At 37.3% G+C, this 19,293-nt stretch overlaps 2 protein-coding genes across 2 annotated transcripts; one reads left to right on the forward strand and one right to left on the reverse strand.

Annotated features, from left to right (window-relative positions):
- The first annotated feature begins 681 nt into the window (after positions 1-681).
- On the forward strand, positions 682-13,495 carry LOC110066405 (AN1-type zinc finger protein 4-like). Its single transcript, XM_020773635.2, has 13 exons — positions 682-1,080; positions 3,069-3,144; positions 3,395-3,462; positions 5,484-5,538; positions 5,742-5,801; positions 6,021-6,098; positions 6,397-6,460; positions 6,557-6,637; positions 9,115-9,185; positions 9,678-10,260; positions 10,555-10,612; positions 12,049-12,187; positions 12,594-13,495. The coding sequence occupies exons 1-13, from the start codon at positions 978-980 to the stop codon at positions 12,727-12,729; spliced, it is 1,572 nt and encodes a 523-aa protein (XP_020629294.2). The 5' UTR covers positions 682-977; the 3' UTR covers positions 12,730-13,495.
- Positions 13,496-14,257: 762 nt separating this feature from the next.
- LOC110066406 (uncharacterized) lies at positions 14,258-18,853 on the reverse strand. Its single transcript, XM_020773636.2, has 8 exons — positions 18,033-18,853; positions 16,936-17,054; positions 16,684-16,716; positions 16,314-16,385; positions 16,105-16,163; positions 15,849-15,892; positions 15,540-15,738; positions 14,258-14,617 (listed from the first exon to the last, which is right to left on the reverse strand). Exons 1-8 carry the CDS (start codon positions 18,118-18,120, stop codon positions 14,584-14,586), a joined length of 648 nt encoding a protein of 215 aa, XP_020629295.1. The 5' UTR covers positions 18,121-18,853; the 3' UTR covers positions 14,258-14,583.
- Between the last annotated feature and the right edge of the window lie 440 nt (positions 18,854-19,293).

The following is a 19,293-nucleotide window of genomic DNA, read 5'->3' on the forward strand; positions in this document are numbered from 1 at the left end:
ACGAACGAACCCGTGTGCGAAAGAAGCAATGGCATCCCTAGAAAAGTATACTTTTCGAAGAGAACCAGATCCCTGAAAATATAACCTCCAAAATCTCCATAGTCTCGCATTTCCGTAAAAAGATGGGAAAATTACACACTCTCTCTGTAACAACTCTAATCACCAATTAGTACCCGCTAAAATTTCCTCCATGGGTGGGCGAACTGAAAATATGGAATCAAAACAATCAAGGTGTCATGGTGATATTTAATTTCAGAACTTTAATTTTCGGTTAATCCGGGCTCCACGAAGGAAATTTGTGCTCACTGATAACGAAATAATCTCGCACTCTCAAATCCCAGAAAAAAAAACCTTTAATGAAAAAAATGATATATGTCGGAAGCGTTAAAACCAGAACGGCATGCGAACAGCCAAAGACATTGAAGATGATCGGACAATTTGACGAAGGTAGATTTATGTTAACCTTGTTCAATTATTCGACACCAGATTATTGTCTTCTTTTGAAAGGCAACTGTTTTTTCAAGTGCTCTTTCATAAGTCCTACGTAAATGGGCTGAAAAACCAATTAAAAAGACGCTTAACACGATAATATGATTGGTGAAGTCACTTCGCGTTTGTTAGCCTTTGTTTACACACTAAAATAAGTTTTGCGGGAGTTTCCATGACAACCTTTATTTCATCCGGGAACCCTGGGAACAAAGAAGAAATGCAGTAGGGCCGACACGTTCCTAAATGTTTTGTTCGAAGGATGTTGAAGGCTAAAATATTTCCACGATTTTCTTCAATACTGTTACATCTGTTCGGTTATTGTCGATGTGGTGTCTTACATTTGTTTCTGTTGCCGAGGAATTGATTTAAAGCTGAAGATGTTTACAAGAAGTCGCTTACAGACGGCGGACATTAAAAGATGGTTTGAGAAGGCTTTGGTGGCGAAGGACTAACTTCGAGTGCAAGAACTGCGTTGGAAAGGTCCATAGATGGACCTGTTTATTGAGACATTAACTGGAACAGCCTTTGAACTGCGAGTTAGCCCTTTTGAAACCATCATGAGCGTCAAAGCTAAGATTCAGCGTCTTGAAGGTAAACTTAATCGCAAGTTAAATTTGTGCGGGGGAACAGGAACGATTCGGTGAAAAAATCAAAGAGTTTTTGACTCATCGTTGCCTAAGTGTGTATAGGTCGTACTTGTTACGATGTAAAAAAGTTCCTTTTACATGTACGTGTTTTCGAGAAGGTTTGCCCTCACATCAACTATAAATAATTTAAAATGTGTGGTGGTGTTCCTATTGTAAACACTCGCCTAGTGGGCCCAATTTGGAAGGATAATTCTCGTTTGGAAAATGCGTTATTCTTCTCATATAGAAATCGAAATTTTCCCAGAGTTGATGATAAAATGAAACAACGTGGACTGCTTGGTATATTGCGTCTGTTTTTTTAATCGATAATATCTGGAATTGTGTTTGATTTTAGCTTAATAAATGAGTCGGCAAATCTTTATAAAGCTTGACAGGCTTGGAAGTTATATTTTGGTACAATGAAACTTCCTGTGTTATTCAGGCTGATTTTTCTTTAACCTTAAATCTCTATTAAAAAGATACGTCAGCTACAGTTTTGGCTCAAAGGAAACTATTGTAGGCATTTCCTCGCATGAACGAAGTGTTGTGTAACTGTACTGTACTCCAGATTTCGATAGATCTCAAAAACAGGCCATCGTCTTATTTGCTGTTTTGTATCACGTTTGCTTTCATATACGTTTATTCCGACCTGTTTTGAATCATGGTGTAGATTAAAAAAGGTGTAATTGTTTCTGGATTATATATGAGCTTATTTTTTTACATGTACGGCCAATTGAACTTGAACTTTGTGGCGTCACTGTCCTGCATTTTATCTTATTCAGACTTTTCATCAGATAAGTTTTAATCTGGTCACTGACATTTGTCAACAATCATATCCAAGGCATTGACTCATTATGTCTCTTGAACATTGGATAATGCTGATCATTGTTCTGTTTTAAAATTGACTATTAAAGTTGGCACTTTGAAAAAATTTTAACATAAAGTTGGTAACATGATGGCATATCTGCATTTTGTAGTAGTTTAGACAGTGAACCACAGAAAGCAACTGAAAGTTGTTGTTCTGGTTTTTGGTGTGCCTTCACTCACACAATTCTCAGTAAGAAAAAGGAATTCTTAGCACACGAAAACTTTAGCAATGTTCATATAAGACTTACAAAAAAATTCTTATATTTTGAAACATGCACAATGTCGTTAGTACAGAGACATGTGTGGTAAAAATTAATATGGCTTTTGTTGTGTCAGGTAACATTTAAAGCCGCCATCTTTTTTTCCTATGGAGGACTGAGTTGCAAAGCTCTAATTTTAGCATTTACGTGACATTGTAAAGCTTGAAGTTTTTGATGGAAAGTTGGCAATGCAGTTGCCATCTGTGACACAAAAATGTCACTTGGCTTTGAGAGCCAGAGTCACTTCACATTATTGTTTGTGTCCTTCCTTTTTTGGGCACGCAATTCACAGGCCACGCCATGTATTCTGTATCACTAGCCAGCACGTTTGTGTTTTTACCATGGAACTCCGCGCTTTGGACATCAGCCTATTACAACTAAAAACTCAATCATGTTTTCTCTTGCTTTAGCCTGCTTAAAACATGGACCCAAGTTGATATGGATGATGGACACTTTTCTGTGGCTCAAGTGACATACTCTAATACAATGTTAACCTTGCCTTATGGGCATATCCATATTAACTGGGTTCTATGCAGGCTTTTAGCCAGGATTCGAAAAGTGGGTGTCCAAAATGTGCCATAAGGCCTGCTCAAATAAAAAAAATTTATAAGGCAACATATGAAAAATTGAACAGTTTTCTTGAAAAAGTGGTCCTCCACAGGACGCCTGGACACCCATCTGGCTAAAAGCCTGGTTGTACGGTACTTGTCATGTCTTAGAGAAAGAGTGACAAACCAGCATACAGAAACGACATAGCTTCAACTCCTGTTTGGAGAACTTTGAATGTATTTGTTGGTTGAATGTAGAATTTGTGTTTAATTTACAGGCATCCCAATGTCTCAGCAACATTTGATATGGCGATCTGTAGAATTGGAAGATGACTATTGTCTTCATGATTACAAGTAAGTAGATTTTATCTGAAAAAGGGAATTTGAGAGATTTTTGATAGGACGTTGGTTATCACGTTGTTGCTGGTGCTGGCTTTACCAAGCTACAAGACAATCTGTTTGACCTTGGCTACTGTTGACGACTTAATAGTAATGCTCAAAATTATCTTGGGACTTCTGACACCAGTAAAATACTTAGTCTTATAGATTACTTTTCCACTGCCCAATATACTTGTTGATCACTCTAAATTACGTTACATTGCAGCATTACTGATGGGGCAACATTGCAACTAGTCCTGGCTATGAGAGGAGGTCCTATCAATACCAGAAGAAGTGAGTAGTATTAACAACTGTTTATTATATAGCTAGCTCTGCGAGCGGGCAAGATTAATCAAATCCTGCACTGTGATTGGCTACCCGAGCAGGCAAGATGGAGCTATCTTGCCTGCTTGGGACTACCCGCCGTGTCCTGTGAGAAAAATTTCTCCGAAAGCAATATAATAAATCCTTTATTGACCAAGCTTGTTCGGCCAAGATGGCTGGATATTGGCCTCGTTCTTTTTTTGCGAGTTTATGGACCTCAACTCCGTCTCGGTTCATAAACTCGCAAAAAAAGAACTTGACCAATATCCAGCCATCTTGACCTCACACTTGGTCAGTATCCCATATATACAATGTGATTGTGATATCTGCATTTGTTATAATGTTTCTCTTTAGAAAACACCCTCTAAGAAAGCATGTGCTAAAGCTGTACTTCTATAACTTATTGTTAATAGAAACACAGGGCTAGCATGAGCTGTTTATGTAAAGATGGAGCCAGCAAAGAGAATTTACATCTAGATACACATGGCTAAAATGAGTCTTGTCCCTCTTTTTTTCCCTCACAATGTTTTCTAGAAGAAACATAATTTTTTTTCTCTGTTTCTTTTGACTTTTAGAAATACTCATGAATTTTGCTAAGAGTTTGTTGACAATCGCACCTTTTACCCAAATTTGTGTGATCAATTCAAAATATCTCCTTTAGGATTACTAACAATTGATTCCAATTAGTTTTATATGACTAAGAATGTTATACTAGGTTGGACCTGTATGTACAGTGCAGCTCAGATATATGCGAACTACGTATACGCGTATTATACGAGTGTATTTTGCGTATACGCGTATGTTAATACACACACATATACACGTATATACGCGCACATATGCGCGTATATACGCGCATATATGTCTCTTTGTTATGCATTCCCACAAGTTTCTTTATGTGAAGCAGTGTTTGTTAAACAAAGGACATTACATTTCTGGGAATGAAAAAGGTTTCAAAGCGAAATTTGCATGTTGTTAAAACGTCCTGCCAATCAATGAAAGCTATCATATTTCAAGTTTTCGATTCACTTCGCAAATTCACTGACAAACTACCGTTTATTAACACTTGCTTGATCTTAAGCTACCAAAAATGGGAAGAAAATTGAAACTGTCGCTTGAACTTCCTATTTTAACACGTGAACTTAATGTTTTTACAAGATAAGATCTGTGTTTCGGCACGTGTGGGCAAGTCGTTTGCAAAATGTTTGTCTGAATTAAGCTTTCTGAAGATCCTCGTCGAAAAAATGATATCTCCGGTTATATTTGACACAGATCATTCATTCAAATGGTAAAATAATCTTTCCTTGACGAAAAAATTGTTTATTAGAGTTTCTATGGTGCGCCGCTCACGTTTAGTTATTTTTTCTTCAAGGAAAAGTGTTTACTTTGTGTCGAAAAAAAGTTCATTCGGTTGTGTTTGCTCCATGAAGATGGGATTGTTGAAGCGTGTAGGTTCTATTTGACAAAAAAAAAGAGGTAAATTTTTGATTTAACGGCAAAATACTCTCTCTTTTAATTATATTCAGTCAGTTAATTTTCTGTCAAGTGCCCAATTGCAAAATGTTAGTTTCAGCCAACATTTTTCTAATAACTCTAGTCTGAAGGCATACGCGTGTATACAGTATATGCGTATTCAAAATAAAGAAAACTCTTTCTCCCTCTGTGGCAAGCAGTCAAGCCATTGAAAACAACAATGACTTGTTAAGAAAAGACAAAACAATAGGTTAGCTCATACATACTAATCAGGCATACGCGTATATACTGTATACGCATATGTGCGTATATGCATACACGTATGTGCGTATATCCATACGCGTATATGCGTATTGGGCTGATGCGAGTTACGCATATATTTTGGTTTGGATATATCTGAGCTGCACTGTACTTTACAAGAATACTTTATGTCCTACCTGTTTGTTATCTGGGTTTTAGTGTTTAGCTCTCATGATTATTTTTCTGAATTATGTTGCTTTGTAATTTTTTCCTTGTAGTACCTGTTGAAGATCCTACTCTAAGAGAAATGGCTGAATACATGGAGGTCAACAGGTATGCACAGAAATGGAGAACTTTCTTTGTTGCTCCAGATTACATGTAGCAAACCTAGAATAAGTTAGACTCGCTTCTCTATACCTTAGAATTTGAACAAAGTTTGGAAAAATTGTTTAAATATTTCTACAGTTAAAATTTACTTATGGGTCAAATTAGGTAGTTATAAGTTCTATTGACAGCAACATTCTTTTGATTTACAGGGAAGAAATCTGGGACAAACTCCCTAAGGATAACCGCCAAGTAACCTTACTTGTTTTCAGGTAATTATATTATAGAATCGCCACTTCCTTTTGTTGCATCGGCGAGCAAAGTATTTTCCCTTTGCAGTACCTTTTGCAGCGTAAATGAGTATCAGCAAATTGCAGCAACATCAGAGCATAATCCCATGCAAGGGACTGGTGAGCTGTCAGGCTCCTGTGATCCAAAGTCATCTGTTGTGCACTGATGCTGAACTATTGATGTACATTTTTTCCCTCCAGGGATGGAGACCAGTTGAATTTCTTTCGAGTTGTGGATAGAGGCGATGGTACTTTGACCCCACTCTCAGACTCCTTGAGGTAATGATCTATCTCGCTAAAACATTTTAAGTGTCATGTGGACTGTGTGTAAAAAAAATTATGTTTCTTGTCACTGATAACCAAACATACACAGATTATGATATTCAACTTTTCATCCAGCACTTAATACACACTGCAGGCTGACAACTGTATCATTATCGCATACAGGTAGATTATGCATTTTTAAGTAACAGCTCTTGTCATTGGTTTTAGAACATGTAGAAATTATTTCCTTCTCAAGATTGATTACACAGCAGTGCTTATTTTAATTTGATTTGGTTCCTTTCATTACTTTTAGTGGTGCTTCAATGTACAATTTGTATGATGAAGAAGAGGACGAAAATCCACCTCCAATATCACAGGTTTGATTAACTCTGTACTGAAATTTCTGCAGGCATCAAGGTGTTTCTCTTTATAAACCCTGCTCTGAACATTGGTATTTGTCAATTAATTTTCAGGAAGCCATCAAGGAAAACAGTGTGACAATGAACAAAGTGAGACTTCTTAAGAATAGAATGGAATCACAGAAAAGCCTCAAGGTATTGATAATATACCAGTTGAAGAAGCTAGTCATAAAAGGGGATAAGTGACGATTTTGGTTGGTTTTCTTTTTTCTTGCTCCAAATTAGCTGAAGTTTTGCATGTGGTCTTCAATGTAATAGAAAAATGTGGTTCTGTATTTTTGTCGCTGGTTTTTGCTTTGTTTTCGAGTTAAAACGTAGGCAAAAAACTTGGCTTTTCCTAGCCATGTCTTTAGGAGTTTATTTGTTGAACAGCAAACAGGCAGACTGTTTATAGTGTATGAAGTCAAAACCAAATCCCACAGCATATAGAGCGGAAATCTGGGAACGGATTGTTTACACCGGTTATTGTGACGTGAACACAACACGTGAGTCGATCGAGCGTCAAACGAAATGCCATCAAACAAAAAAGAGATGTGCTGCATTAGAGCTCTGTCAACTAATATCTTAAGCATTGTTTTAAAGTACCTTGTGTGCCTACCTGGTGGTTGAGAGGCATCATAAAGCCTCGATAAACCCGTAAGTCATCAGCACGTTTTAAAGAATCAAAATGTGTTCTGAAACTTCGAAGGCAGCTGATATACTGTAATCGTGTTATCGGCGTTCGAAGTCAGATCGAGCCAGGTAGCAAAGTCCAAGAGCAGTTCTTGCCCAAGAAAAATACCCTCTGGTGAGTTGTGGCCCATTTGCCAAGCGTTGCTAGCGTCAAAGTTTGGAAAGCGAGAACTGGTTTTAGACTTAAAAAATTTGTCTTGTATCGACCGCCATGTCTTCCCGCGCACGAGGTGTAAAGACCCTTCCCGGCATGCATTGTGATTACGTTCTGCAGACGTTTCTCAAACTGGTAACTAGATTTAAACATAATAATGGCCAGCAAGTGGCGATCGATTGTAACAGATCTGTGATCCAGTTTGCGTTGATTTTATTTCAAATCGGCATGATTTGTAGTGTTTTGAGCTTCTGGGATCAGGGGACATGCAGATGTATGGAGACCCGTACATTGCGCAGAAGGGTTAATCTGTTAATCTGTCAGCCCTATTTATAGAGCGTTTTCACGTGGAGTCATCAAATTCTTAAATCCAAAACTAAACAGCTGCCAAAGTTGTTATCCTCATCAGGCATAAGAGGTACCAGCGCATTTTGAACTTGGAAGTTATGGCGGTGCGTGACATCAAGCTACGATCGCGTTTGTCAAAAACTATGTTTTATCTCGTGATTTTTTAGCCATTGAAGACGTTGCCGTATTTGAAAAAGTGTTTATTGAAATGTTTATTTGTTTCATTTTATTTTTATTTACACCTTTTTTTGACCTGAAATCAGCATTTTTGAGCTTATACGTTGCGTGAAATTACCATTTTCAGGAGCCCATCATGGGCTCCTACCATTTTGCTGTTTTCTAAGTGAAACCAACATCCTTGCTGTCACGCGTTAACGTCAAATTAACATTTTAACCTATTTAGACCTGAAATCAACATCATCGAGCTTATGCACTGCGTAAGATTGACATTTTGCTGGTTTCTAAGTGAAACCAACATCCTTGCCGTCACGCGTTAACGTGAAATCAACATTTAAACCTTTTTTGACCTAAAATCAACATTTTTGAGCTTATACGTTGCGTGAAATTGACATTTTGCTGCTTTCTAAGTGAGATGAAAGTCCCTGCGGTCGCGGCGGGCCGATCCTTTGTTATGATAAACCGAGGCGAGACTTCGACTTATAACAAAGGCTTGGCTTGGTTATTATAACAAAGGATCGGCTCTGTTTATCATAACAAAGGCCCGGCTTCGTTTATTTGCAGCCTCGGCGGGAAAAGTGCGTTAGGTATTTTAATCAAAAGTGAACTTTGTCGAAAACGCTCCAAATTTCGCATAGAGTTTTGTTTAGGTATGTTTAGCAATGTCCCGTAGTTTTTGCGCTAAACCTTGCTTCGTTTTCAGGATATTGCATATGCAAAAAACCACTCGGTTTTCCTAGCGGCACCTTTATAAAGCGAAGCAAAAACCAGCGGCAAAAATACAGGAACACGTTTTTCTATTACATTGAAGACCACATGCAAAAATTCAGCTAATTTGGAGCAAGAAAAAAGAAAAGCAACCAAAATCGTCACTTATCCCCTTTTATGACTAGCTTCTTCAGTTAAATAATGTTCCAAACCTGAACTACATGTAGTATCCCCTTACTAACCACATGTTATGTTCAACCCAGTAAGTAATAGAGTATGTCTTTACACTAATTAATTTTTGTATACGTAGCAGAATTAAATTTTGTTTTTGGTACTAGATAAATGGTGAGATATATTGAGGATACCACAAGTGATAAAAACAATATTTATGAACAAGTGTATATCCTTACTAGTGAGGATATGTAACATAAGCCACTCGGGTGCTGGGTGTAGTTTCATATGAATTTTACAAGGGGCGTATTTTCCAGTAAAACACTTGTGTCTATATAATAAACAGTGGATAATGTTTTGTTACTGTATATTACTTTTTCAGCCTAAACATCAACCAGCACCTCCATCTACTGAGAAACCCACCAGCAGTTCAATACTCAGTGCAAGGAGAAGGTAAAATCAATATTAAATAATTTGTTAGTCAAGGCTCAAGTTCCCATCTAATCTTACAATTTTACTATATTGTAAAGCAGACAAGAATATCCAAGAAAATCTTCAACTTACGGTATTTGCTTGATGTACTAACAAATTCTCAGAACTAAACTGAAAGAAATGTATGGTTAAAATCAGTAAGGAGAATTGACATTTTGATGTTGAAACTGTAAAGGCTAAAAAGGGTGTCAGAATTTGTGTCTGTTTTAAGAGATACCTTGCACAACAAACACTATTTGACTGTATGAAAACCCTGTTACATTTCCTCTCAGATCCCTTCCTGGTCCAGCCTTGCTTGCTAACATGTGCTTCTGCTGTTTGCAAGTGTGTACCAAAGTATTGAAAGAAGGATTCATTGAAACAGATTACTATTCCTTCATTCTGAAATCTGTTTCAAATGTCTTCTTTCTTTACATTGTTTGAAATTAACTTTTAACATTATTTCTCTGTTAGGTTGCAGTTGACCTCTGCAACAACAACATCAAAAGCTCATGACACTGCATTCCGAGTTGTTGATCAACATTCTTCAAGCAGACATCAACCAAAAGCAGGAGCTGTTCACAGTTCACCTTCTAAACAGTCAAGTGCAACAAACAGGGTAACACCTAAAGGACCATTGCCACCTGTTAACACAAGGAGGAAAACTAACCAAATTGATGTATCAGACTTTTTAGTGCAATCTAGCCAAGAGGCAAAAATTGTTCCTTCAAGTCGAACACTCGCAAGGAGTGCAATGAAAGAAGGAAGGAAAACAATATCAGAGCTTGTTAAAGACTCTAAAGAAATTAAACCCTTGGGAAGTATATCAAAACCTGTGAGTCATCACAAGGAAACAAGAACTTCAAGCCCTTCTCATGGGGTTACTAGTTTAGATTATTCATCAGGAAGTGCCAGTTTACGGCGATCGAGAATTCCAGAAGATTCTTCTGATGTGAGGTATCCACTAGATTTAACGTCAGGAAGTGGGGGATTTAGACGGATTCGTGCAATGGAAAATAGAATTCCAACTCCAGAAGGAAGGCGATCAGGCATCCTGGTAAGTGGAGATGTTTCGTAGTGTTCAGATTTTGTCACCATAGCGTCATGAGGATTACATGTACATTGTCCTTTAATTTAGAGTCCAATTTTAACTTGAATATTGTTATACACTGAGCTTCATTTAATAGCGATTTATAGTTAGAATCAATTAAAGAGGACAGGAATTTCAAACAATTTATTATATAATGGAAAGAACCTTAATTGTCGGGCTGTTGCTTTGAGAAGGCTTTGCAATACTGTGAGGTTAATAATACATAATTTGCAATAAACTTAAATATATACTCTTTTGCAGAGTGATTCTCTATCTTATTCGTATCGAATTTCACATGGAAGTACAAGTAATTCAAATAGTAAGTAGTACCCTTGTTTTAATGCCTTGTTTGGATCAATTTTAAAATTAAATAATAGTTTCCTGTGAACCAATGAAAACAAGTTGGCAAAATGTTAAAAAATATTTAATATGGTATATGTAAATGCCAGGTTCACCAGAATGGAAACAATAATTGTTTGAACCTGGAGTGAGCCATCCAGGGTTGAGTCCTGAATGTGTTCGTTGTGTTGTATTGGGCAAGACACTGGAGTTTTACGGTGCCTCTCCTCACCTAAGAGTACATGTAAAAACTATAGGTAGTGGTAAGTTTTTTGTGGCAATACTCCTAGCTGCTTCATGCTACTGACAAAAACTGGAGTAAACATGGACCTGTTTACATGGAAAGAGGATGATCCTAGTGTTAGGATCATCCTAGAGGGATCATTTGGTTTACATGCAAAAATGCGGCTCCTGGGATCAACTTTTCATGTGGTTTACATGCAAGATTTGTGTTCAGCGCGGTTGCAAAACAAGATGGTGGGCGACAATGACAAAGCGTAGTTTTGGGAGTTCTTCTCTCTTTACTGGCGTTAATAACTGCCTTTCAGCATCAATTTGCCCTTATATACAACTTGATATTTCAAACACAGCAACAGTGAGCTATGATTCTCTAGCTAAATCACACTGCCACCATTTCCAGGTTTCAAATAGTGAGGAGGAAGATCAGATGTGGACCTGCTTGCAGATCATGGCGAGATTTTCTAAATTGTTGACCTTTTGAGCTTTTAGTCAATGAGTATGAAGATCCCGCCATGTTGTTTCTCAGAACTCGTCCACAGGGCCATCTTTGGTTTCAAGATGGTGGGTGGGCAAACTGGGCCTCCTGAGGCCAGTTACATGGAGGTAGGATCATCCTAGCGCCAGGATCATCCTTCCCCTCAGATAAGATTATGCTAGCGGTGGGATGATCCTAGCACTGGGGTCAAATACAACCCTTCACATGTAAACTGAAAGCTGAAAACATACCACGCTCGGATGATCCTAGTCCTGAGATGATCCTAGCACCAGGATCATCCTCTTTCCATGTAAATGGGCCCTATGAGTCAGTGGGGTCAGTTGAAAAGATAGAATAATGTCATGCCCTAGCCACATGTAGGTGTAGTGTTCTTTGTCACCAGTAAGCATCCAGTGTCACAATGAATAGAACTTCCAGAAATTATTTTGTTCTATGGGCATAATTTTCTGTTAAGTATTATTTTTTTTCGTGGATTTTTGAACAGATTGCTTCCAAGGCAAACTTAGAGACATTTGTACATTTAGCTCTGCTAATAGCATTTTTACTTGACTGCCGGCAGCCAGTTTTTCCTGTTAGGGTCCAGTGAGTATTTGTCTGTGAATATGAATGCAGAAGGGCATGATGAGAAGGGGTTGGGGTATTTTACCAATAGAGGCTGATCATGTCATATTATTTTGTAGATTCTCCATCTCATCTTCACCATCTACCTCCTGTAAAAACAAAACCACATCCGCCCCCACAACTTTTACCTGCTAAAAAGAAGACTAGATGTTTTAGTTGTGGAAAGAAAACAGGATTAGCTACTACCTATCAATGCAGGTAAAGCTCTTGGGCTTGAAGTCTCTTAGCTTGACATTTTAAACTATTTGTTGTGTTCATGGACCAAGATGCAGTCAACAAAGCCAATAAAGTCCAACATTCAGCCACTTAGATGCAACTTCCCTGGTCGGTAAAGGATTTTATTAATGGCATAGAGGACTCTTTTTGTTGCGGAATGCAACAGACAATCCCAAGCAGGAAAGATTGTCCCATATTGCCCACTCAGTTAACCAACCACAGTGCAGGATTTGGTTCATCTTGCTTGTAGGCAATGCTAGCCATTTAAACCTTTCCCATCAGTCAAGGTTGTTTATTTACATTTTGTGCAATAGACTAGTTAGATCTTTGGATGGAAACATGGGGAAAAGATCTCTTACAGTTTTATTTTTTTCTTTTTATTGAACAGGTGTGGAAATTCATTTTGTGCAACACACCGCTACGCTGAAGCTCATAGCTGTACATATGATTATAAAAGTGAAGGGAGAAAGATTATTGAACAGAACAATCCTGTAGTTGCAGCTCCTAAGCTTCCAAAAATCTGAACTAGCAGTTATGTATTATTGACAAGATAAATATATTTGTAAATAAGTTAAAACTTGCCAAAAATTAATGCTGCAATGATATGTAACTTGTAGATATAAGAAAGTTCCTGGGAAATTGAACTGTCGTGATTTTGTTTACTTTTGGAACCATGGTAATCGCTTGGGACAAAAAATTTGGTATCTTCATTTTTCTTGAAAAGGTTGATATATGTAGCTGTTTTGCAAATTGCTCTACATATGTGTGATATATTATTCTAAGCAGTAAAAATGTTGGTTCTTAATCAACTGTTATTGTTGTAAAAAGATAAAAATTTGGTTTTGTTCGGAGCCTTTTAAAGGACATTTTTATTGGTTCTTAGTTTTCTATATTATTTTTTCCTTTTCAGTTTTGGGTTTTTAGTTCATATCTCGTCTAAATTCAGCTGCTTCTGCATGCAATCCAAAGTTTTGGCTACAGAAATTTCACATAATAATTTATTCCACTTTGTTATTGGTCTACCAATTGTTGAATGTATTACATTTTTGTCATCTCAAATCTGTGTGGTTCCATGTTCTTTTGAGTGACGACAGTTACACTTGCACAAGACACAATTAATTCCTTCTGCAGTCTACTGGTTATTTTAAGCAGCTGGCACCTGGTGTTTGTCTTAATTTTCATTGTATATAAAGCTACACATAAAGCAACATTATTCCATGGTCACTTGTAAACATGCAGTCACTAAAAGATGCAGGTGAAAGAGTAAGAATAAAATTCAATTCAATAGGACGTCTGTTTCATGGTTGTCTTTTTATTGTTTCAAAATCAGGAAAGAGCCACCCTTAAATTGAAATTTTCTGAAGGTTGTTTTTTGTGCTTCCCGTTCCAGTGTGAGTACTCGATTCTTGCCCTCAGTGTCATCAGCTATCACCTCCTAGAGGTCTCAAGCTCATAATCTCATTATCAACTACTAGAAAGATTAAATGCTTTTTCCTTGCTAGCTCCATGTATTTGAGAAGTCAAATGCTCACTTAACACCAAATTCTGTGACATGAAGCAACAAGGAATATTACTAATACTCTCCCTGGATGGGACACTAGGACATTACACCATTAAAAGACTTTGTTTAGTCTGTCCAGAGATGTTTATTGTTTTGCTACGAGTTATTTTTCTTTGAGTGCAGAGTGCAAGAGCAGCTGTGAAGCGGGCACAAAAAAATTAAACCTCTATTTTGGCCACCCCTTTTTAAATCCCCTGTGGTTAATACTAATGCTTGTGATCTTGGCCAACTCAAAATAGAGCGTCTGTGGACAGATTAACTTAGCTAGTCATCAACTTGAAGTTGATGTAGAAGTAAATTAATAGTCATGGCAAATTTGAAAAAAGGGTGAAATGTTTTAAGCGCTATCCATTCATCAAAGCAAAGATGTTAAACATGCTTGAAAGAAACAGGCTTCATGTAGTAAATCCATGAAAGCCAAAATTGACATGGACCATGAGCTGAAAATATAATTTGAGGTGGGTTGCAAAGGGAAGAAAATATGAACAACATTTTTTCAGCCATTTTATATTACTATTTATTCATTTCAATGCAAAATAACTCATGTATTTTTTTAATATGGTTTTTTGTTTTGTGTTGTGCATTAGCAGAAAAACATCAAATATCCTTTTAAATATTTCCAAAAGTTCATTTTGAGATTGTGCACTTGTATTTTCTTTAACCTTCATGTGTATTGAGCAAACTGTACAGGGACTGTCAAATATTGCAGAAAAGAGGAATCGAAGCCCTGAAGATTTGTCATGCTGTTGCTGGTAAATTACTGTTGTCTTGTGTGCATGTTCCTTGACAATTTTTCTTCTTTTTCTTCATCTTGTTTTCAGATGTCATGATCTGCATGCTGACTCTGCAGACTATAACAAACAGAAAGAACAAAATAAACATTTTATCAATGAATGATTACTAAGAAATGCCTTCACTTTGTGATCAGTGTGATTATTTTGTTTCCTGCTTCTGTAGCAGCTTTAACTGGTATTTGCACTGTTTTTAATACAAGACTGAGAAATGTAGTGACCTTAACTTGCCTTGCCTTGCCTTAGTGACCTTAACTTACTTAACTTGCCACTTCTAATTAGTTATTAATAATTAATTAATCATTATTATGCAATGCTGAAAATTTGATCCAAATACATGTACCACCATTGTCTCCGAGAGGTATACTGTAGAGATGATAGACTGTTAACCTGTTCCAGGTTCTTGGTTGGTTGGGAGCAAGCCTCCTGATTGTTTTTCAATAAGAACCTGGATCAAGTGTTAATTGTTTGTGATGCAATTCACCAAAGCAGTAGAGAATCTACCCTGCGTGCAGACATCTCCTATCCATTGCTCCACCCGAAGTTTAGGAAATAGGAGGCTATGCAGAATCCTTTGTTAAAATAACTGTGTCACAAATGTTTGATATTTGCCTGCATAACTGGCTGTCCTCTAAAGCAATAAGAGTTCAACTGGTAAAAGGTATGTCAAATATTCATCTAATGCAGCCATGTACTAATGGTATATATGCACTAAGTCTATTGAACTGTCTGGAACCCTGCAACTAAATACAACCTCCACCTCTGGGAGCTCTATAGTAAGTTTTTTTACGGTTAGTATTTAAGGTGTCATGATCATCATATTTCTAGTTAGTCTTGGTCTCATTTCTTCCTATCCTCAAAGAAAAATAAAATTATGTTGGCATTCTTTCCCTAGCTCTCTTTTGTCCCTGTTAGTACTCTTTCTTTCTTTCTTCCTGACTCATCAACACATCAGGAAACAAAAATTTTTATCTTGACTTACGACGTAGAGCTGGACTGAGTACCAGACCGAGGTTTGCTTCCAGGGATTGCAGAACGAGGTCTAGGTGTTGTTTGTCTAGGGGCATCATAGTGAGGGGTTCTTTGAGGGGTGGGTGTACGGGACCTGAAAGGACGTGCACTGGATCTGCCAGGAGGTGTCATATGCCTTTCACTCCGACTGCACAGCTGAATCTGATCATCTGTTTAATTTTTTAAGGAAGAAGTAAATTAAAGCAAAGAAAACTATATAACATCAACAGGACCGTGTAAAATCTTTATTAGAGTCACTTCAAGATTGTTACAATCTTACCTTTAGCAGAGTCGTCCGTTTGTTCATCATTTGGACCTGCATACCTGCAAATTATTTGCAACAATTTTTTATATACTAGCTTAATATGTGACAATTGATACTACAAGTTTTTGTAATTAGACTTGTTTTACCAATGTGTTAATTGTATTTCAACAAAACCTAAATAACATGACATACATTCAAAGAAATCTGATGCATATGAAAATAATTAATCTTCACATGCTTTCTAAATGATTATATATTTTACAAAGCATACCAAGGATTTTGATAAAGATGAGTATGTCTGTCCTCTGTAGCTTGTCTAAATTCACCACGCTGTAATTTAACCACATCAAAATATATTTTTAAAAGTTTTATAATTTCTCAAGGAAAGGTGATTTTTAGTTATATAGTGAATATTTTCAAAGAATATGACAGCGTGCATTTTGAAGACCAAGTATTAGTGAAATATTTATATTAAGATACCTTGATTTGGTGTCTACTTCTCAATTGCGAATGATCTGTGTAAAACTGCAAACCCCACCCCACCTCTCCAACCTGCAATAAAAACCATGTATCAATGAGAATATCACCTTAATTTTGACCATGGTTAGCAATAAATTATACAACAGTTAGCTTTGAGAGAAAACATCAAAATCAAATAATTATGCAGATTGGATAACCCATAAAGACATAATTATACTGTTATGCCAGTTCCCTAGATGAAACGATAGCAATCAAATGATACCAAACTTAATGTGGCATTGACACTCGCACATGTAGAAAATACATGTTGTTTGCCCATGGCGGTGAAAAAATACAACATTAATTTTAAATATGATCATTGTGCCATTACCTTTGCTGACTTGGGTAGTGGATGCGGACAGCCCTGTAAAAAATATGACGATGATGTCAATGAATACAGGTAATATCGAGTAGTGGTGTGCCAAAGCGGAAGAAAACTCACATGGGGAAAAAATGAATGTCAATATATTTTATTTTTTAGAATTTTTGTCCCCCCTCCCTTCTCACTTCCCCACTCTTTCATTTGCATTAATCTGACTAAAGATATCAGAGACTATTAAATAAATCAATATTATAAACTGACCCTTGATGGTCTCCATAGATAGTTTAGATCACTGGTCCCCTCTGGGGACATGGTTCCAATTCCAACATAAGTATTAGGATCAAGAACTGAAGCTTGGTGATCCCTGATACCATCAGGACCTATAAAATAAGATGAATAACTATTTTAATAAAAAAGAAAAGATTAAAAGACAGTACGACACACATTCATTTTATGTTGAAAAAGTCCCTGATCCCGGTGTTACTTGGGCCACAGAAACCAGTTTGAATATCCCCTTCCCTTCTCCACCCTCCTTCTACTTCTTCTTTTGCCTTTATATAGTGTTCCTCCAGGACCTCTGAAAAAAATCCCACTTTCCTCGACACCATAATTACAGGTATCTAGAGACTCTACAAGTCGTGTCACCCAACAATTTCCTTTCATGTAAACTTATGTGGAAAGCGATTCTACAGTCAAACACTCACTTCAAAATGATCAAAAGGAAACCGCCCTATTAACTTGCTGGCCACCATTATGCATTAAAAAGAAGATATGTTTGATGGAGTTCAGAATGTGATCTTATCTGAATGTTTTTATTTAAAGTCAGTAAGCTCAGACCGATGTTGTGACTACAAAGGACTACAAACGAAAATCAGAAATTGCATGCAACAAAGAAAACATTCTGAAGTCATTGATACATGATACGCCTTGCTGGGTTCGACTTCTTGCATTTTTAATTCTATTCGATACGGCCCTCCAAACTACAATGAATGGAACATTCCCAGGCCATATAAAGCACAGAGAAAACATTATTGTGTAACAAAGACTTAAAGATAATGTCGTTCAGAATTTCTGCTTTCTTTTGAGGGAGCTGCTGTAGTAAGTTATACCAAAACTTAAGCAGAGTTCGACCGGCTAATATTTTCTAGTTGATCTGTGTTTCAGCTTTCTGCTTTCAAGCAATTAGTGATTACTCAATTAAGGCTTTTAGTGTGTTTTGGGTAAAAATATTTGTACCGGGAAATTATACATAGCCACTACAAACACGTGTCACAAAGCCGGCATTCCAAAGCAGTAGTTTGTTCAATCCGATTTCAATGTTTATGTTATGAAGAAGCTTATTTTAGCAACCAATTTACCTGTAAATAGCACTTCTCCTCGGCCAATGTAAGGGTTATAATATTGATCGGATCCTCTCCAGGACAAAATGCTTGCCTTTTCCACCATTTTGTGGTTTTGTTTCTTTTCGTCTGCGGCCTCCAGCTGACCCAGACGCTGTTGCTACGCAACACAGTAATTAGAACTTCGATACCCCGCTGTCACGCAATTATTTGAAAACAAGAGATTTATTAACTCCAGTGTTTACTCGTGAGCGCTCTCGTGAGCACAGGCGACCCAAGCTCTCTCTACGAGGAGTTTTTTTTTTTCTTTTACTTTCAAAGCGAACGTTCAGCGTAAGGTGACATATGGCATTATACTATTGCATAACGACCGAATTTGACCACGCGAAACTTGACTCTGGCCTTTAAGCATATGGAGGTGTTGTGTTACAACGGTTTGAATTTATAAAGGTTTGTATGAGAATGCAACGGTTTTGCTTGAAAAGTCAATTATTCTCATATTTTGTGAATAAAATCTACTTACTCTGTTGCTGTGTTGTATTCTTTGTTGTTTCCCAGCTGCTCAGGCCGATCTAACGCGATTTCGGCGAGTTATCGTTCTGTGGGTTTCCACTACTAAAAGAAAAATTACAATAAGCTCGCTAAAACCGGTAGGCTTCGTTCACAGGTCACAGGTCACAATTAAAACACTCAGTAAATTTCGCGATGTAACAATTACTGAGATTCCCGAGAGGTTTATCGATGTTTCCATGCAACAAACCACATTGTACACACACTGCAAACCAGTAGATCTTCAATCAACTCTAAATGAACTTTCTGCAAGTATAGGCAAATTGGAAGCGTGGTCACGTGAAGCAAACCTTAGTCATTAATCCTTCCAAGACTAAGCTGATGTTATTATCTACTCCGCAGTTATCAAAGGTCCATCATTTAAACACTGAAAAGTTCGACATCACAATCAACAGCATCCCCTTGGAACGAGTGACCACCACTGAATTATTGGGGTCTCACATCCATGAGCATCTGAACTGGGAAGGAAATGTCAGACAAGTTGCAGCGTCCTGCTATGCTACTCTAACAACCCTAAGGAAGTTAAAGAACATCCTGCCTTTCCATATCAAAAAGAATTTGGCACAGGCACTGGTTCTAAGCAAGCTATATTATAATGACATAGTATACCACTCACTCCCGGATTATTTAATGAAACGTCTCCAGAGAGTACAAAAGGCTACAGCTAGTTTTGTGCTTGGTAGATTTGTGTCATCCGAAGACATCCTTA

Source organism: Orbicella faveolata, unplaced genomic scaffold (assembly GCF_042242905.1).
Source record: "Orbicella faveolata isolate gen_17 unplaced genomic scaffold, um_ofav_v1 contig_1, whole genome shotgun sequence".
NCBI classification, from domain to species: Eukaryota; Metazoa; Cnidaria; class Anthozoa; order Scleractinia; family Merulinidae; genus Orbicella; species Orbicella faveolata.